The sequence below is a fragment of the Sceloporus undulatus genome, chromosome 3 (genome assembly GCF_019175285.1).
Source record: "Sceloporus undulatus isolate JIND9_A2432 ecotype Alabama chromosome 3, SceUnd_v1.1, whole genome shotgun sequence".
Classification (NCBI taxonomy): domain Eukaryota; kingdom Metazoa; phylum Chordata; class Lepidosauria; order Squamata; family Phrynosomatidae; genus Sceloporus; species Sceloporus undulatus.
The window spans coordinates 1,325,545-1,341,409 of NC_056524.1; the positions used below are offsets into that span (position 1 = coordinate 1,325,545).

A 15,865-nucleotide genomic window follows, 5' to 3' on the forward strand; every position below is an offset into this window, starting at 1 on the left:
AATAATAATAATAATAATAATAATAATAATAATAATAATAATAATAATAATAATGCGCCTTTCCCCCAGAATTGACACTCTGCTTGCAGAATATTAGAACCAGAACAGACCAAAAACATAAAGATACACCAGTAAACATATCCATAAAAGTCCGCCCTCCTCATCTGCGGCTTTGACTTTTCCGGATCTGAACATTTATGGCTTTGATTAATATGTTTTCTCTAGGAATCTTTAGCGCAAATCTGCTGGACGTTTACCATAAGAGTTACCCTGGAGGAGCTAGTTGTAGAGAGGTCTTGTAGCCCCTTTGAGACTAACTGAAAGAAAGAAATTGGCAGCATGCGCTTCCAAGTCTACTTCCTCAGATGCATTTGGTGGCACGGTAAACCAGGGACAGACCTATATATGCCCTTGGTGAGTGGGAATGTCAATACCGGATGGAAACTAGCCTGTAAGTGAAGAGAATAGAGGAGTGTAGGACCCTCTTCATCTTCAGACTAATAATAATACATTTATTTATACCCCGGCTTCCCAATGAAATGGAGGTGGCTAGTTTCCATTGCCAAACTGGATCTACCACTTCATACCATGCTTTTGTTCACAAATCACCATTGCTAAAACTGAGCTTGCTACTTCCTTCTTTCCACACATCTAGGCTTGTTTACAAAGCCTTTGTTTACAAATGACCATCCTTAAGATGCCACTTCATTTCCATACACAAAGGATTTTGAATTTGAATTGACATTCTCACACACCAAGGGCACATAAAAACATCCGAGGAAGCTGACTGAAGTCTAGGAAAGCTCATGCTAAAGGTGCTATAAGATCTCTCTACGACCGATTCTACAGACTAACACAGCTATATCTTCGAACTGGAGGAGCTAGATTCCTAGGGATCACTTCTCAGAGGCATTTGTAGGTCCTCCAGTGCTATTCTACGGTCAACCTCTGGCAGATATTGACCATAGAGTTGTGCTAGAAGACCTAGGAGTTTCTAGAGAGAATGCTTCTCTAGGCATTTGTACTTTAAAATATACCAGTCCCTATAGGCAAACCTTGATTTTGCCCTTTTATATAAGGGACACCATTTTACTGCCATTATATTTAATGGGACTTGAGCATCCATGGATTTTGGTATCTGCGGGGGATCCTGGGACCAAACCCCAGCAGATACCAAGGGCCCACTATGTGTGTGTTTGTGTGTATCAATAATAAATAATGAACAATATTTAAATAAAAAGAATAAACAATATACTGTATACCTCAGAACCATTTAAAAAACCATCAAAGGTCAGCATATAAAAAACAAGACACCTTCAGAAGCCTCTTGCAGTCAATTCCTTAAAATCCTGTTGGGATAGGAAAGTTTTCACTTGCTGGCGTAAGAAGAACAGGGCTGGGGATCATCCTAACTTCTCTTGGAAGGGGGTTGGAGGCCTGGGAGCACCCCACTAAGAAGACCCTGGATCCCTTGCATCCACCAGGAAGGCAGTGGGGTTCAGAGAAGGACTTCTTCCTCCATTGGTGCCTTCCTCTCATCCTCCTCTTTCTTCTCTCCTCTTCTCTTTCTCCAGATCAAGAACATGAGCCTGATGGTGACTCATCTGGAAAGCCTGGACAAGAACAACCTCCTGGCCATCCGGAGGGAGATTGTCACCTTGAAGCAGCGGCTGAAGGACTGCGAAGAGGCCGGAGCTGGACAGCAGGTGGAACCAGGTCAGCATTGGGGCTTCTCCCTCTAACTGCAGCGAAAAGGGGGAGGAGGGGACTGAATCATAGAATCCTAGAGTTGGAAGAGACCCCAAGAAAGGCCACCCAGTCCAACCCCATTCTGCCATGCAGGAAATCTCAATCAAAGCATCCTTGACAGATGGCCATCCAGTCTCTGTTTAAAAACATCCCAAGGAAACTCCATCACTCTCTGAGGGAGAGCATTCCACTGTTGAACGGCTCTCACTGTCAAGACATTCCTCCTAAGGTTGAGATAGAATCTCTTTCGTGTAGTTCAAACCCATTGCACCATTTCCCAGTCTCTGGAGCAGCAGAAAACAGGCTTGCTCCATCTTCAAGATGGACTCCACCAGCCTCCAAGGGAGTGTGTTCCACTATTCAACAGCTCTTATCGTCAGGAAGTTCTTCCTAATGTTGAGATAGCATCTCTTTTCTTGCAGCTTGCATCCATTGCTCTGTGTCCTGTTGTCTTGAGCAGCAGAAAACAAGCTTGCTCCCTCCTCAATGTGACACTCCTTCATATACTTGAACAGGGCTATCCGATCACCTCTCAGCCATCTCTTCTCCAGGTTAAACATCCCCAGCTCCCTAAGTCATTCCTCGTAGGGCTTCATGGTTTCCAGGCCCTTCACCATTTTGGTGGCCCTCCTTTGGACACATGGCTCCAGTTTCTCAACATCCTTTTTTAATGGTGGGGTCCAGAACTGGACATGGGATTATTCCAGGTGAAACCTGTCCAAAGCAGATAGATTGGTGTTATTAATTCACTTGTTCTAGACACTTTACTTCTATTGATGCAGCCTAGAATCACATTGGCCTGAACTTACAGAATAACATGGGTATGTAGCTGGATTCTATATTTATATAGTTAATGCAGTTGTCAAACTACACAGCAACTCCCGTTGTGCAAATCTGATGGCGTCCCTTCCCATGTGCTTGCTGCTCCTTGTCTCATTGTGCAATGGAGAACCTACAGAAGGCCTGACAAATAATTACACACCATCCAAGACTTCTCAACAGCAGGACTGGGATCCTCTTGGTTAGTCTCAACTAGAGTAGATCCACTGAATAAATTGTTGGGTGGGGAGCCAACACATAGGTAAATCCAGCAGATTTGATGGCTCTCTTCTGGTCTGGACTATCAAAAGCATGGAGTCTAGGTGAAATTTGGATGTCCATTTAGGCAACCATGAATTGAGGTTGTTGGCTGCACAATGGCAAAATAATAATAATAATAATGCAACCATAAATGGAAGGGAATGATCAGATTATCCAGTTAGAAGAGTGGCTGAACATGCATCTTCTAGGAAGAGCTAAGACTCAACAGTGCTTCCTTCAAAGCATTCCCCACGTTCTTTATTCTGCTTACAGGCTTCTTGGGGCCTTAAAAGTTCTTTCCTCTAAACTAGAGGAGTGGTTCCCAACCTTTGGTCCTTTGCTCGATTTGGACTTCAGCTCCTATAATTCCTAACTGTTGGGACAGTTGGCTTCTGGGAGCTGAAGTCCAAAACAAATGGAGGACCAAAAGTTGGGAGCCACTGCACCAGAGGCTGGGGACAAACCGGTTTCTTCTCCATTCAGCCCGTTTTGACATTTCACGGAGAGGCTGCTCAGGAGGTTTCTCTGCCTCTCCATCAGCCCCAGGCATGGATAAAACCCAATCTTTTAAAACAGAAATTCAAAGAAATATTCAAAATGGTCATTCATAGAGCAGTGCTGTCCCAGAGCTGCAATCCCTCTCTCATCCATTCACCTCCCCTTTCTACTGGGGGCCACCAAAGAAGGACCACAGGCTTCTCCCAGTGGCTTCAATAACCTCTGTTTTCTCTCCTGTCCCCCCCAATTCCAGGTTCATGTAAACATGGAGGCCTTGTGAACATCAGCAAGCCGTACCCAGTTGAGTGGAACTGGAGAGGGTCCGGTTATCCCTACGGTGTTTGGGGCAAAGATTACTTTCCAGGCAATCCTGCAAAGGAAATCTATTGGGTGACTGCTCTGGACGACGCAAAGCTAATGCAACACATTTATCTCTATTCCTCCTATGATAACTTATTATTGTACAGGCCATCTAAAACCCTTGCTTATTGGTATGGGCAAGGGAGTGGAGCCACCATGTACAAGAATGCCCTTTACTTTAACCAGTATGACACCAATCATGTGTACAAATACGATGTGAACACCAACTCAGTGCTCATGAAAAAGGGCATCCCAGGAGCTGTGTACGCCAACCGCTTCTCCTACGCCGGCGTGTCTTGGCAAGACATAGACTTAGCTGTGGACGAGACGAGCTTGTGGGCCATTTACTCCACCGAGTCCAACACTGGGAACATCGTGATCAGCAAGCTCAACGAAACCACGCTGGAGGTGCAGAAGACCTGGACCACGCGGCAGTACAAGCCTTCTGCCTCGAGCGCCTTCATCGCCTGCGGGGTCCTCTACGTCACCCGCTCCATGAACACGATCCAAGAGGAGGTCTTCTACACCTTTGACACCAACACCGGGAAGGAAGGCCGGACAAGCATCACCTTCAGCAAGCCGTTTCGCACGATCCAAGGGGTCAACTACCACCCTGCAGACCACAAGTTGTACGTCTACAACGATGGCTTCTTGATGATGTACGACCTGGAGTTCCAGGCGCTGCCCTCTCCATGAGCGGCACACCTCTCCTCCTTGCCTGTCTGCTTTGCTTGGGCTTCTTGGCTTTCTCTCTCTGTAGCTGCTGACCAATCGTGCCTATGATTTAAAAACAAAATACATATGTATGTTGACATGTATAACAGCGGTGGTCTGTTTCCGTATGGATATAAAATTGTAACAGTGAAAATAAATCATAAGAGCAAAATTATGAGTGTGTCTTGCAGTCTTGAGGCAGTGAGCGATGCCTGTGCATGTCTTCCCAAAATGAAAGCAGAGGGAGCCTAAATAAGAGCGTAGGGCTGGGTTGCAGCAAAAAGATTACATTCTCTGGATCACGGATGCAACAAAAACCCACCAAACAGGGATACCTTTATTGGACCAACCAAAACACACAAAATACATGCTGCAAGATTTCACTGGCTTCTTCATCAGGCAGTCTGTTACAAACCAAACAAGAAGCGGGAAATGGAAGTTGTTGGCCCTGCATTTTGCTGTTTTGTTCATAGTTCAGATGGCATAGAGGGGTCTCTCTTGTTGTAGGCTGGTGCCTCCTCTTCCTGGCCATGATGGGTCAAATGGGGGGTCCCCAAAGTTTGGGAAATTTAACATCCATTGGCCACACAAAAAAGATACATGCATTGCAATTTAGCATCTCTCCATCCTTTGTGAGGCTACAGACCCCTTTTGTAGGCAGATCCAACAGATGGCCCTCCAGCCTCTGCTTAAAGGCCTCCAAAGAGGGAGACTCCACCAAAATCTCCGAGGAAGGAGCGTCTTCCGCTGTTGGACAGCCCTTACTCTCAGGAGGTTCCTCCTAATGTTGAGCTGGAATCTCTTTTCCTGGAGCTTGCATCCATTGCTCCATTGTGTCCTGTTCTCTGGAGCAGCAGAAAACAATCTTGCTCCCTCCTCAGTATGACATCCCTTCAAATATTTAAACAGGGCTATCATCATATCACCTCTTAACCTTCTCTTCTCTAGGCTAAACATCCCAGCTCCCTGAGTCCTTCCTCATAGGGCTTCATGGTTTCCAGGCCCTCCACCATTTTGGATCAGGTGGAATCTGTTTCCTAGTAGCTCTGGTCCTATTCTCTGGAGCAGCAGGAAACAAGCTCGCTCTGTCCTCAGTGTGACGCCCTTCCAATCTTCATCATGGCCGTCATCGTGTCTGTAGTCTGTCAGCTCTTAGACAGGAATGCTGGGGTTCCCAAAAGTGTCTGAAAAGCCGCCTAGTCTTATCTGGTGTTTCTTGGGTAAATGCAGCAGTTTGGTCGATGAAGGGGACCAAAGGCCTGTCCTGCCTTGAGGGGAAGGATGTGGGGCTCCTGGGCTGCAGCCCGGCTGAGAGAGGGACAAAGCAGCCTCAGAGAGATGGAGATTGGGCCAATAAGCCAGCTTTATTTCCCAAGGCAAGTGCCATTTTGCCTCGCAGCGCCTTGAAAATTGTGTTGCCAACAAGCCTTGAAGATATTTCCCCAAACGTTTGACCAAAACACACTGAATCCCCCCACATCACACCAAATATTCAGTCAAAATTCCCGGAAAATTCCCGTAATGTTAAAATGGCGGATCTTTTGCAAATAAACGGAGCCCTAATTGAATAAAAATAATTGTAACTTATTTCAACTCTCAAAATTACCATTAAAACCAAACAAAGAATATTTCAGTCCTTCTAATACTTTTAAGATGTTTATTTTGACATGAAGGGGGTCCAGGAAGCTTTGTGCCAAATAGAAACATGTTCGGCTGCAACTGCACTGCAGAAATAATCCAGTTTGACACCCCTTTAATTGCCCTGGCTCAGTGCTAGGGAATCCTGGGAAGTATAGCTTTGTGAGACATTTAACCTTCTCTCTCAGCAAACTCTGGTGTGACAACAAACTACAATTCCCAGGATTCCCTGGCACAGAGCAAGGAGAGTGGGCTGAGCTTTTCCTGAGGGCGGGGACAACCACTGTCCTCTCTCTGATTGGCTGTTAGTGTGACTCCCAACAGGATTGGTTGCTCTGTAGCCTGGCTCTCAGAGGGAGTCAGGAGCTGAGAGAGAGGGAGAGAGAGTTTTCTCCATCTAGAAGGCAATGCCATAATCACAAAAAGTCAACATAGGTTTCAGAGAAAGAAGTCATGCCAGACAAACCTAATCTCTTTCTTTGATAAAATGACCATCTTGTTAGATGAAGGGAATGCTGTGGATATAGTATATCTTGATTTCACTAAGGCCTTTGACAAGGTTCCCCATGACATTCTTGCAAACAAGCTTGTAAAATGTGGGCTAGACAAAGGAACTGTTACATGGATTTGTAAGTGGTTGACCGGCCGAACCCAAAGGATGGTCAGCAATGGCTCCTTTTCATCCTGGAGGGAAGTGACCAGTGGGGTCCCACAGGGCTCTGTCCTGGGCCCAGTGCTATTCAACATCTTTATCAATGACCTGGATGACAGAATTGGGAGCATACTTATCAAATTTGCAGATGACACCAAATTAGGGGGAATAGCTAATACTCCAGAGGACAGGATTCAAAATGACCTGAACAGATTAGAAAACTGGGCCAAAGCTAACAAAATGAAATTCAACACAGAGAAATGTAAGGTATTGCACTTAGGGCAGAAAAATAAAATGCACAGATATAGGATGGGTGACACCTGGCTGAATGAAACTACGTGTGAAAGGGATCTAGGAGTCCAAGTAGACCACAAGTTGAACATGAGTCAACAGTGTGATGCGGCAGCTAAAAAGGCCAATGCTATTTTAGGCTGCATCAATAGAAGTATAGTGTCTAGATCAAGAGAAGTAATAGTGCCACTCTATTCTGCTTTGGTCAGGCCCCACCTAGAATATTGTGTCCAGTTCTGGGCGCCACAATTCAAAAAGGACATTGAGAAACTGGAGCCATGTGTCCAAAGGAGGGCGACAAAAATGGTGAAGGGTCTGGAAACCATGAAGCCCTATGAGGAGAGACTTAGGGAGCTGGGGATGTTTAGCCTGGAGAAGAGAAGGTTAAGAGGTGATATGATGGCCCTTTTTCAATATTTGAAGGGGTGTCATATTGAAGAGGGAGCAAGCTTGTTTTCTGCTGCTCCAGAGAACAGGACCCGGAACAATGGATGCAAGCTACAGGAAAAGAGATTCCACCTGAACATTAGGAGGAACTTCCTGAGAGTAAGGGCTGTTCGACAGTGGAAGATGCTCCCTTGAAGGACGATAGTGTCTCCCTCCTTGGAGGCTGTCTTTAAACAGAGGCTGGATGGCCATCTGTCAATGGGGATGCTTTGATGGAGAGTTCCTGCATGGCAGAAGAAAGGGCTTGGACTGGATCAGGGCCCTTCTTGGGGTCTCTTCCAACTCTATGATTCTATGAGTCTATGATCCAGTCCTCTCTCTGATTGGCTGAAAGCTGTGAGTGAGTGACACTCCAAAGGGTTGGTTGCTCTGCAGTCAGCCTCGCTGCGGCTGGAGCTGAAATGGGCAGAAGTCACCAAATCTGCACCGAAATAGAGCCAGGCACCAAAATCACACCAAAAGCCTTTAAAAAACCCCTTTTCGTGTGAAAGGCACCAGATTGGCAACACTGAGGGAGGGAAAGGGGCCTGTTTCAGCCCTTCTGGGCACAACTGCGGATCCAATTGGAAGCGTAGCTGCGATCGTTCTGAAACTGGGAGCGGAGGCGCTCTTATTCCTCCTCCACCTCCCTCTTTTTCCTCCTCCTTTTCACTATCTTCGCCCCGCAAATGGCGGCTCTGCTCCTGACGCTTCTGCGCAGGCGCGTCCTAAAACAGCCGGAAGTGCCGAGGTGAGGGAAAGGAGCCTGAGAGCGAAAGAGCGTCTTGGAAGGAGGGTGACGTCGCGAGCGCCGTAGAGAACGCCGCGCCTAGAGCGTCGCGTCCCTTTCCGCCCTCGGCAGCGGAGTGATAGAGAGGAGCCTAGAGCGCCGCCAACACTTCTGACTGAATTTCTGCCCTCCGCAGTAGAGTAATAGAGAGAGCAGCCTAGAGCGTCGCCGTCCATGAGTCGTCACTTCCGCTTTCCTTCCCCAACCCAGGGATAAAGTTTCCCGTCGTGCCCCGCGAGGCCTCTTTTCGCCTCGCGCGGCTCAAGATGGCGGACACTCAGGTGAGGCGCTCCAGGCCTTTCGATGAGGGTGGCTTTGGGGGCTCCCGGTTGCCTAGCAACGCCGGGCCTTTTTGGGGAGGGGGAGCTGTGTCTGTGTCTAATTTCTTATTCCAGGAGAAGTTACTTTCTCCGGGGCCCCGCTCCCTTCCCTGCGGTGGATTCTGGGTGTTGCAGCCGAGAGTCCGAGTCCGCCCTGGGCCCCTTCTCTGGGCTGCCTTCCAGGCCTCCATCGGCCCTTCTCTCTCTCTCTCTCTCTCTCCTCCGAGGATCGAACTGGAACGGAGCCGGAAAAGTTCCTTTTGCTTTTAAAAGGGGAGCCATGTGCCCAAAATGGCGAAGGGCCTGGAAGCCATGAAGCCCTTTCAGGAGAGGCTCAGGGAGCTGCTGGGGGGCTTAGCCTGAGGAGAGAAGGCCGAGAGGGGAGGCGATGATGGGAAGGGAGCCAGCTTCTTTCCTGCTGCTCCAGAGAATAGGACCCAATGGAGGCAAGCTCCAGGGAAAGGGATTCCAGCTCATCGTTAGTGAGAACTTGTTAGGTCTCAGAAGCATGACTTGTCTGGTTCTGTACGAAAGGCCTCCTATGAGGAAAGACGGAGGGAGCCAGGCATCTTTACCTTTGGAAGTGAAGGTGAAGAGGCGATATAGCAGGAGCCCTGCTAAAATATTGGGAGTGAGGTCAGCGCTGAGCAGGGAGCAAGCTTCTTTTCCGATGCTCCAGAGACTAGAATACGAAGCAGTAGATGCCGGACCCAATGGAGCAACGCATGCAGAGTGCAGGGAAAGAGGCTCCACTCCAACATTAGGAGGGCTGTTTGGCAGAGGAAGACACTCCTTCCTCAATGGAGATGGTGGTGCAGCCTCCTTCCTTGGAGGCTCTCTCTCAATGGGGATGCTTTGATTGGGAGTTCCTGATCGGCAGAAGAAGGGCCTTGGAATGGATCAGGGCCCTTCTGGGGGTCTCTTCCAATTCTGTGGTTTATGACCCTCTGATCCAAATGCATCTTCAGTCCAGCAAAGCTCATGCTGCCAACCTCTTTCTCTCAATTAGTCTCAAAGGGGCCACAAGATCTCTGAAAACTGTTGTTTTTGGGGGCTATGTGGCCGTCTTCTGGAAGAAAGCATTCCTGACGTTTCAGCAGCATCTGTGGCTTTCATCTTGAGAGAACGACGCAACAAAACAACTATGGAAAGCCTTTGACTTCAGCCATCCTTCTGTTACTCCAATTTGGGATAGATCCACTGACTCTCAGGTTGACCTCATAGTGGTTCAGCACCTGGCTTGGGATGATTGGCTGGTTTATATCCAGCCGTTCTCCCAAATGGGCTCAAGCCAGTATATTTTGAGGCTATTTCTTGGTTCCTAGTTTTGCAAAATCTCCAGGTGAAGTGTGTGTGTGTTTTTGTGTGTGTCAGACCTTGCATTAAAAAGCCACACAAAGCCAGAAACTCTTCCTTGGACTCACCAAGACCTTTTGCAGATTCCAGCCTGGCGTTCCTCCTTGGCCTCTTTCCTCTTCTCTTCCCTTGCTTTGATCCTCGTTTTCTTTCCTAAACCTGGTCTATTCCTTCCTTTTCTCTCCTCCCCTAAATACAGACGGAGAGGGCTTACCAGAAGCAGCCCACCATCTTCCAGAACAAGAAGCGAGTGCTTCTGGGGGACACTGGCAAGGAGAAGCTCCCTCGCTATTACAAGAACATTGGACTGGGCTTCAAGACCCCCAAAGAGGTAATGGCCTCCTGCGGTGCTGGGAGCGGAGCAGTGGCTTCTGGGAATGTGTGGAGACACAGGGAACCCCTGTTTTGTGCATTTTGCAAGTTTTTTTGGGGGGGGAGATAGGTGAGAAACGAATCAAGTGAAAAACACTTAATAGTAATGTGTTTCAAATCAGCTTAGGAGGTGGTCATCACATAATTCTGTGCAACAAGAAGCTTTTTTTATTGTGGCTTGCGCTGCCCTTTTGCCTTATTATGATTTGACCCTGGCAGCAAATGCCTTAATGTGAGCTACAGTAAAGGATTTGGGGTACAAAGAGACATCTTTTTACAATAGGGTCCCCTGTCCACAATGTATAGGCTATTTCTAGTATAGTCTCTAAGGGAAGTCATAGTACCACTCTATTCAGCTTTGGTCAGGCCTCACCGGGAATACTGTGTCCAGTTCTGGGACCCACAATTAAAAAGGATGTTGAGAAACTGGAGCCATGTGTCCAAAACAGAGCCACCAAAATGGTGAAGGGCCTGGAAACCATGAAGCCCTTTCAGGAAGGACTTAGGGAGCTGGGGATGTTTAGTCTGGAGAAGAGAAGGTTAAGGGATGATATGATAGCCCTCTTTAAGTATTTGAATGAATGTCATATTGAGGAGGGAGCAAGCTGGTTTTCTGCTGCTCCAGAGAAAAGGAAACAATGGAGCAATGGATGCAAGCTGCAGGAAAAGAGATTTCCCCAAAACATTAGGAAGAACTTGCTGACATTAAGGGCTGTTTGACAGTGGAACACACTTTCTCAGTGGAGAGTGGTGGAGTCTCCCTCCTTGGAGGTCTTTAAACAAGAGGCTGGATGTCTTATCTGTTGGGGGTGCTTTGATTGAGAGTTCCTGCATGGCAGAATGAGGTTGGACTGGATGGCCCTTGTGGTCTCTTCCAACTCTAGGATTCTATGATTCTTTCCTCCTGGTGCTGACACATGATGTACATTCTCACGATGGTCTTCCAAGCCTCACTGGTGAAGAGGCTTTGACGAGAGCGGCCAAGAGGCCCTAACTGAAGTCAGCTGTGATGCCAGAGGGGTCTTTAGTTGGGGTCTCGTTCTCAGTAAGGCTGTGTGTGTTTGGACTGGACCACCCCAGCTAAAAAGGCACACGAGAGTTAAGCAGCCACAGATCTTGGTATCTGTGGGGGGTGTCCTAGAACGAAACCCCAGCAGATATCAAGGGCCTCATTGCACTTTATTTTCCTGCTTGAAAATGCAGTCAGAGGAGATTTCCCCTTGAAAATGGACTGAAAAGCAGCCCTTGTTTCATGTGGTTCCATTTGCTGAAGGCTGCCTCCAGAAGGCAAGGATGCTTTGGCAAATATCATGATGTGATTTGGAATAGAGAGACTCTTTTTTTCCCCCTGTTTACCTTCCTTTCTTCCTTGATGGAATCTGCTCATATAATGGTCTCTTTGCTTCCAGGCCATCGAGGGCACCTACATTGACAAGAAATGCCCATTCACTGGTAATGTCTCGATTCGAGGCCGCATCCTTTCAGGTAGGAGACATTGTGTTGTGCCACTGAGGGCAAGGTGTGAATACATTCTTAGGGTGGCATTTTTCTCAAGCTCCATGTAGTCTTGTTCTTCTGCAGACACATTTTTCTCTATTTAGTCAGAGAATTATTCATGCTACACAGTGACTCTGTCCACAGCTGTCTTCATGGCACCATCTTATCAGGCTCCAGAGTGTGGGATGGTGTAGAAGTACAGCACACTGACATCACAGTAACATGGAAACAGAAGGAGCTTAAAGCTGCAAAATGGTCACAGTAGAGGAACTCCACTTATCTGAGTTGTTGAAGACTTTTGCGATAACCTGTAGGGGTAAAGCCCTCAAAACTGGATTGGATGGAAGATGGCCTGGACAGATAGTGGGGCAGCTTCTCTGTTCATCGTCAGAGAGCCAAAGATACTGACATTTACATGTCCACTTCCTGAGACAGTTCTGGGCTATTACCCCATATTTTACATGATTTCTCATTGATAGTGAGCAGGACAAAACAAACAAGCAGCTTCATTTATATACTGCTTCATACTGAACTAACAGTGTCTAAGTGGTTTACAACTGTAAGCTCATTGCCCCCAACAATCTGGGGACTCATTTTAGCAACCTCAGAAAGATGCAAGTCTGAGTCAAGCTTGAGCCCTTTTGCTGCCATTGAACTCGCAGCTTTATGGTTTTGTGTGAGTGGCTGCAGGGCATCAGAACTCAGACAAGATCTTTTCATGGGCTTGACAGTCACAGCCACATCCATCTTCAGATGTTATAATCTGTGCACAGTTCAGTAACCCGTTCAATCTCTTGCGGGCCAAAAATTAAGCAGCGGGGCATGGCTTTACTGTGGGTGACCTAAAAGCTTCTGCTGACCGCCCCATTCTATTATCTATTCCCAAGGTTCCCAAATTGCAAGTGATGTTTATCTCACGATGGTCTGCTGAACCCCACAGTGAATGGGGTTCTGATTAAACTGACATGTGTCTTAGCTGATGCCTTTTGAAGGAACCTGGGGATGTGCTTGTTCTATTTTGAAACACTGTTATGTCTGGGGTGGAAGAAGTGAGATACAGCCTTCCATCCTTTTGTAGGTTGGTAAAATGAGTACCCATTGGGGGCAATTGTCTAACACATTGTACAAGTGCTGAGTTCCACATTAGTATAAATGTGTGTGGCCCAACAATCATCTTTTCTCTTCCTCCCCTCAGGTGTGGTCACCAAAATGAAGATGCAGCGCACCATCGTCATCCGAAGGGACTACTTGCACTATATTCGCAAGTACAACCGCTTTGAAAAGCGCCACAAAAACATGTCGGTGCACCTGTCCCCTTGTTTCAGGTGAGGGGACATCTGGAGTGTTTCCTTCTGTCTTTGGGGGCAGAGGGCAGAGATCCGGAGGTTCTTGGGAGCCTGAAAGCATGCTGGTTCCTGTAGGGTTTCTGGTTTTCGAGACCCTCAAAAGAAACATTTCTCCTTGAGAGTGTCTTAACACGTGGGATTGCAGATGAGGTGGAGCTGTATATAGTTGAAGCTTGTTGATCAATCAGACAGCTAATACAGACCAAAAGAAAAATCAATGATAAGCAATGTAACAATAAAACAAAAGATCAGAAGGTTAAAAAATTATTAAAAGTTAAATAAAAATATCAACAATAGAATATGCCCATGCAATACTTATGGATACATATACACATTTCTTAAAGGTGGTGCAGTGAATTACTTTCCTGTGGTTTTGTACCTCTGATAATTTTGTGTTGGTCAGAGTTGTGTGCCAATTTTAAAGGAAGTTGGAGCAGGTGCGGTCCTGTCCCAAGACATTTTGTCACCAGGCCATTGGTGGGTCTTGAGCAAGGGCATTGGTAATGATGTCTCAATTCACGATGGTCTGCAGAGCTTCTTGCTGCTGAAAATGCCAAATGAGCAGTTGCTGAACCATAGTCCTTGCTCAGGGGTGACTCTCCACTAATGTGGATTGGGTGGGAGGTGAATATGCACCCTCCAAAGCATTACAGTGGTGCCTCGGGTTACGAAATTAATTCGTTCCGCGGCTAATTTCGTAACCCGAAAAACCTTCATAAGCCGAATTGCCATAGGCGCTAATGGGGAAAAAAGCCGCGGCTCTGCCGCGGCTCCATTTAAAACAGCGCGGAGTTTTTTCGTAACCCGAAAAAACTTTCGTAACCCGAAACAATAAATCCCTATGGGATTTTTTCGTATCCCGAAAAATTCGTAACCTGGGTATTTCGTATCCCGAGGTACCACTGTATAAGATCAATTAGTTTAAGTCACCTTGTTTGCATAGTGGAAAAGAAAGAAGGGTCTGGCAGAGCAAATACAGTTGGGATATTCAGAGTTTTGCCAAAGTCTATCTTTCTGTCCTGTCACATTTCATGGCTGCTCCATCCAATGGTTCCATGCAAGGTACTATTTAAAGAATATATTTTTATTAACAAACAAACCATACAACAAATATCTATTATTATAATAAAACAACACCCAAGGTATTATTTATCCACAATTGCAGATCCTGAGGAAGCTATCCATAGTGCCAGTAGTTCCTTGAGAGTGGCATTTGTGGATCGATAATTCTGCAAGTGGGGCCATATTCTGGGCTGGAGAGAGGCAGACACAGTTCTCGGAGGGGAGCTTCGTAATTACAAATGCAGAAGCAGATTTTTATTGTCAGTTTACTTTCTTTGGTCCCCCACAGCCACCATAGTCACAGTGTGTGGGGGGACAACTGGCTACATGCCTGTTCTCAGCAACATCCCAAAGCAAGATTGTAGGTGCTCTGACACCCAACACTGTCACTTTCTTTCTCCACTGCATGTTTCCCCCCACCTTTGCCTAATGGGAAAGGTTTCCTTTGAGGCCAAGAGTGGCTAATTTTCTTTGGGGCTCTTGTTCTAAGCTGCAGTATGGAGCTGCTTAAGGCCTTCCCAGGAGTTGTGCTTTTCTGAAGACTTTTCCCTGCCAAGAGCTCCTGTGTTCCTCCTTGGAACTGACCCTCTTGCCCCACAGCCTCTCCTGCTTGTGTGTGCAGTGGACCTCCAGAGTCCCAGGTGCTTGCTTCTTTGGATGCCTCTCACAACCACTCCCAAGGAGCGAGGCTTCTACAGTGGTACCCCGGGATACGAATTACCCAGCTTACGAATTTTTCGGGATACGAAAAAATCCCATAGGGATTTATTGTTTCGGCTTACGAAGGTTTTTTCGGGTTACGAAAAAACCTCGGCGCTATTTCGCCACCGGAGGGCAGCAGAGAGCTATTTTTTCCCATTAGCGCCTATGGCAATTCAGGTTACGAAGGTTTTTCGGGTTACGAAATTAGCCGCGGAACGAATTAATTTCGTAACCCGAGGTACCACTGTACTCAGTTTTATGGATATGGGGTGGGGGGGGGTTAACATACTACTTGGCTTTGCACTGCCCTACCTTAAAGCTCTTGTACCTTTGTTCCCTTCCCAGGGATGTGCAGATTGGAGACATTGTGACGGTGGGCGAGTGCCGCCCCCTCAGCAAGACTGTCCGGTTCAATGTCCTGAAGGTGACCAAGGCAGCCGGCACCAAGAAGCAGTTCCAGAAGTTCTAAAGGCAGCCTGTTTGCAGCAGCTTTCCATGAGATGTGCAAATAAACCTTTTGTAAAGACCCAGCAGGCTCCAGTGACCTGGTTGTTCTGGGGAAGGAGGAGGAGGCAAGGGGATCTGGGGAGTGGTCTCTTTTAATGGTCCATGGCTGGAATTGCCACAGCTCAGTCCACACTTATTGCTGTGTAATTCACCCACTATAACCAGAAGAACAATAATAACATGGCACATTGCATTATTGTTCTGCCTCCTTGTCCAGTCATACCTCACTGGTTTCCAAAATCTAGAACCCAAATCTCTAGTTGGTAAACAACTGATAGACTGTGAAACTAATAGGTCTTAGCAAAACCAGTCTCATTCAGTCAGTTTTGTCAGTCCTTTCACAATTACTCCCAAATTACCTATTGCTATTGGAGTGACCATTGTTTTCTGAACAGAAAAAAAACCTAGCACTCACGTTCTTTGCGTACAGTCCAAAACAGAATGGCAATATACTTAGAATCAGAACCGTAGAGTTGGAAGAGACCCCAAGGGCCATCCGGTCCAA

At 46.9% G+C, this 15,865-nt stretch overlaps 2 protein-coding genes and 3 non-coding genes across 5 annotated transcripts in view; all 5 read left to right on the plus strand.

Moving 5' to 3' along the window:
- The window catches only part of LOC121925102 (olfactomedin-4-like), a 9,580-nt gene extending 5,197 nt beyond the window's left edge, over positions 1-4,383 (plus strand). The window contains exons 5-6 of the mRNA XM_042456863.1: positions 1,575-1,716; positions 3,581-4,383. Coding sequence (XP_042312797.1) covers positions 1,575-1,716; positions 3,581-4,383 — 945 coding nt within the window. The remainder of the gene's footprint in view (positions 1-1,574; positions 1,717-3,580) is intronic.
- A 3,948-nt stretch (positions 4,384-8,331) lies between these two features.
- On the plus strand, positions 8,332-15,383 carry RPS11 (ribosomal protein S11). The gene is made up of 5 exons (XM_042460672.1): positions 8,332-8,479; positions 10,074-10,205; positions 11,656-11,731; positions 12,939-13,068; positions 15,199-15,383. The coding sequence occupies exons 1-5, from the start codon at positions 8,465-8,467 to the stop codon at positions 15,320-15,322; spliced, it is 477 nt and encodes a 158-aa protein (XP_042316606.1). The 5' UTR covers positions 8,332-8,464; the 3' UTR covers positions 15,323-15,383.
- Positions 11,159-11,253, plus strand: LOC121927458. Its single transcript, XR_006103224.1, has one exon. It is a non-coding gene; the product is annotated as a small nucleolar RNA SNORD35 (small nucleolar RNA).
- Positions 12,641-12,732, plus strand: LOC121927456. Its single transcript, XR_006103222.1, has one exon. It is a non-coding gene; the product is annotated as a small nucleolar RNA SNORD35 (small nucleolar RNA).
- LOC121927457 lies at positions 13,588-13,670 on the plus strand. Its single transcript, XR_006103223.1, has one exon. It is a non-coding gene; the product is annotated as a small nucleolar RNA SNORD35 (small nucleolar RNA).
- Positions 15,384-15,865: the final 482 nt, after the last annotated feature.